Raw genomic sequence first — 4140 nt, 5'->3', positions numbered from 1 at the left:
TCTTAAATAGCATAAACCAAAAGTCAAAAAAAAAAAAGATGAATTTGCTTACATCAAAATCAAGATACCTGGTCAAGAAGGAATAGTGGCCCTTGTTAAATAGATATCTTTAATTGACAAATGATATGATGGAAGATAAAACTGAGTTAATATCTAGAACATAAAAAGAACTTCAGCAAATCAACAAGAAAAATATTAGCATAGAATATGAACAAGCAGGTTACAGAAGAGGTCATCCAAAAGGTTAAAAAGTGTATGTAGATATGCACAGACTCCTTAGTTAGCAGAGAAATCCTTGCTAGAACAACAAGGCCACTATTAGACATGGGAACATGACTACATTCTCCAGGGAGAACCACTAAGGTCTGTAGCTCATCTTGTGAGAGAGGGGAACTTGCAAAGTTGGCATTATTTTTTACTGATTCAAAAGTTTCACAGATGATATATATTTTAGGACCAGACAGGTATTGGGGAAAAGCAACCCTCCTCCAGTTCATTGGAAGACTAGAAAAAATAGAGAAAAAAATTCTGAAAGACTAGAAAGGAAGCAAAGCCAAAGTTCAGAACTTAGTGACTAGAAAAGCACATAAAAAAAAGATAACTCTTGACCTGATTTATATGACAACTATAAAGCACTTAACAATGACAACAGAAAACCCTACCAATCTAAAACTCAATTAATAACAAGACATAACCTGCCTACCCCTGTACTTGGCATATGTTGAAATAATTGAACCAGAGAAGGTACTTTGTGCATTTAAAAAGTGGATAAATCTCCATTCCAGAACAGTATGTTGATGAACTGATAAGCCAATCATCACCTCTCCATTCACACCACCATCTAAGAGTATCTGTCTCCCACCCATGCTTTGGCAGCTATGTTTAGACCACATGATCTCACTGTCTTTGCCACAGCACATTGGGCCATGAGCAGGTAACTAACCTAATCTGAACTAATCAAATTCTATCTCAGGAATCCTAACTAAGAAATATAAACACTATTAATTATATGGTGATGGATTTTGGAGATATAAGTCCACAAAGATTTTGAGTTGGCAGACATTTTTAGCCAGAAATACATGGATAAATAAGAAAGAAAATCAGGAGAATTCTGATACACTGAGGGAATAGAGACAAAGAACCATGATGAGAGAGAGAGGCTAGGAGGGAGGGATGGGGAGAGAAGAAGAGAGAAATGGAAAAAATAGCTGCCTGATTGCTTTCTATCTCTCAGGAGACCTGGCTGTATTTCCAACAATTGGATTCTATAATATTGCCATGTATTCTTACAATTAATCGCTCTTTTCCTTGAAATAGTTTCAGTGGATTCCTGTCCAAATATCACAATGTGCCCTAAGATAATTGGCTTCTTAGAACATATGTCTAAGCCCTGAACAAAAGCTTGCCAAGGCTCATTAAATGCATCAGACATACTCTTCTTACTCCTATAGGAATGAATAGTAATGTCATAAAAAATGATTCCTGTCAGAGGGTTTTAGGTAAGAAGCTGAGGGTCATGGAAGCACAGATGGTTTTCATTTCTTCTTCCAAATGATGGTAGTAGCTTTGTCAGGGAAAGAAGATAAAATGAGAGGATATGAGTGAAAAATGAATTTGGCTTTCTGAATCTTATTACAACAATACATTGAGTCTCTGCTGAGGACCTGCCTGCTCTACCTAAAGGCTGAGAGGATTCTACTGGGCAGAAAACCTACTGGTAAAATAAAAAAAATTTTGAACTGAAAAATAAAAGGAGTAATAGTGCCCAGATATAGCTCCACAACCTTCTCTGGAGGACCCCAGTATGCCAAATAAAGTAAACTGAAGAAGAATGGATATGTTTCATGGAAAAGTATGTGGGAGGAAATTCAGAAATAATTCTTATATCCTACAAAGACTATATGACAATGTGAAGTGGGGCAGTAACAAAGTGAACCAGAAATGTTAACACAAATAGAGAAGTACTGTCCCATGGATGTTACAGAAAGTTGGAGGGTCAACAATAGAAAGATGTGATGTCATATATGTGTGTGTGTATAATGATGCCAAACATACATATTTTATTATATACATATATTTTAACTCAACTATCAAAGAAATGGAAGACCAGAATAGTATATTGAAAATATATGGAAAAATAATTGATATGCCTTTAAAACTAATAACGGACCTAACGAAGAAGGGGAAAAAAGTATCTAAAGAAAGCAGCATGGTATTCATGAAGCTCTCTGAGATACAGCACATTATGAATAAATATGCTCAACTAGAACTCCTATTTCTTTGTTTTATTTTATTTTAGAGAGAGAGAGCGCAAGCACAAGCAGGGGTGGGGAGGGGCAGAGGGAGAGGGAGAAGCAGACTCCCTGCTGAGCAGGGAGCCCAATATGGGTTTCGATCCCTGGACCCTGAGATCATGACCTGAACTGAAGGCAGATGCTTAACAGACTGAGGCACCCAAGCATCCCTGGAATTCTTTTTTTTTTTTTTCACACTGCAATAGTTAATTTTATTTGTTCAAGGGCTCATATTGCAAGCATTAAACCAAGCATGGGCTTTGATTTTGTGAGCCCAGGTTCACATATTTAGGAAGATAAAAGCAAACTGTGATCCATGTATATGGATGAAAAACTAAAGGCTCACAGTTAATCACATCATAGTTTTAAATTTCTACAGCCTAGAAGCCAGAAGTCACAGATCTTTTAGGTCTTTCTGGATGTCCCACAAGGTATCTGCACTTTTCTTGAGCTGGGCAACCTCATCATCCTTCAGCTTCTGGTTGATCACACTGGTTAAGCCCCGAGCGTTCAGGATACATGGAAGGCTCAGGAAGATTTCATTCTCAATGCCATATATCCCCTTCACCATTGTTGACACTGGATGAATCCTGGATAGATTTTTCAACATGGATTCAATGAGATCAGCCACACTTAATCCAATGGCCCAGTTGGTATATCCTTTTAGCTTGATGACTTCGTAGGCACTTTCCACAACCATCTTATGCACTTCCTTCCAATTTTCACTGTCGTTGTCTGTTCCCATTTCTGGATTCAGTTCCTGAAAAGAAACGCCTGCCACATTCACTCCACTCCACACAGCCACACTTGAATCGCCATGTTCGCCCAACATCCATCCTTGGCAGCTGCTGGGATGAATGCCAAGTTTTTCAGCCATGAGATAGTGAAATCTAGCAGAATCCAGATTATACCCACTTCCAATTATATGGTGCTTGGGTAGTCCACTTAGTTTCCAGGTAACATATGTGAGAATATCCACTGGGTTGGAAACCACAATTATGATACAATCAGGACTATACTTGACTATCTGCAGAATAATGAATTTGAAGACATTAACATCCCTCTGCACCAGATTGAGCCGGCTCTCTCCTTCCTGCTGGCGGACTCCTGCAGTCACCACCACAATCTTAGAATTGGCAGTCACAGAGTAATCTTTATCTGCCACAATTTTAGGTGTCTGAAGAAATAAGCTCCCATGTTGCAGATCCATCATTTCTCCTTTGAGTTTATCTTCTAAAACATCCACAAGGGCAAGTGTATCAGCCAGAGACTTTCCCAGAGTGCTGATGGCACACGCCATACCAACTTGTCCAACACCCACTACAGTGATCTTATTGTTTGGGATGGTTGCCTCTTCTTCTGCAACTGGTGCAATCAGTTTTTCCTTAAGAGTTGCCATTGTACCCAGAGAGAACCCGCGGGGAGAGTCGCGCGAAGAAGACAATGTTAGCTGCGTGTGTCTCCTCGGGCGCAGGATCTGCAAGGAGAGAGGAGGAGGCGGGGTCCAGGCACCCCTGGAATTCTTATTTCTATTAGTGATTTGTTAGGTAGTTCAGATTAATTCTTCCAGAAAACTAAAAACTTTGATAAAATATTAAAATTATCTTGTTAAAAACATAAAAATGAAAACAAGAAAATCCCAAGGCACAAAATTAAATGTAAATGGAAAATAATAACCCAAAATGATGAGTGCTCTCAGAAGTCACTCACACACTGAGGTCATTTGCTGATGTGAACCTTAATTTTGATAGACAAAGAAGACAGACAACTAACAGAAGAAATCCTTCCCCACAACAAGCTATCATCCCCAAAAGGCTAAACTGTCAGGATTGAGGATAAGGGTGAA

General features: G+C 38.9%; 1 protein-coding gene across 1 annotated transcript; it reads right to left on the bottom strand.

Annotated features, from left to right (window-relative positions):
- Positions 1-2479: 2479 nt before the first annotated feature.
- Positions 2480-3795, bottom strand: LOC112825177 (L-lactate dehydrogenase B chain-like). Its single transcript, XM_025873263.2, has one exon. It carries the CDS (start codon positions 3691-3693, stop codon positions 2689-2691), a length of 1005 nt encoding a protein of 334 aa, XP_025729048.1. The 5' UTR covers positions 3694-3795; the 3' UTR covers positions 2480-2688.
- Positions 3796-4140: the final 345 nt, after the last annotated feature.

The sequence above is a fragment of the Callorhinus ursinus genome, unplaced genomic scaffold (assembly GCF_003265705.2).
Source record: "Callorhinus ursinus isolate GAN/ISIS: 27379988/994484 unplaced genomic scaffold, GSC_fseal_2.0 scaffold12, whole genome shotgun sequence".
NCBI lineage: Eukaryota > Metazoa > Chordata > Mammalia > Carnivora > Otariidae > Callorhinus > Callorhinus ursinus.
The sequence above is the reverse complement of the archived record's forward strand: the minus strand, read 5'-3'. Positions and strand labels throughout refer to the sequence as shown.

Coding starts and splice junctions, on each gene's coding strand:
- LOC112825177 (XM_025873263.2), bottom strand. CDS start 3,693: ATGGCAACTCTTAAGGAAAAACTGATTGCACCAGTTGCAGAAGAAGAG.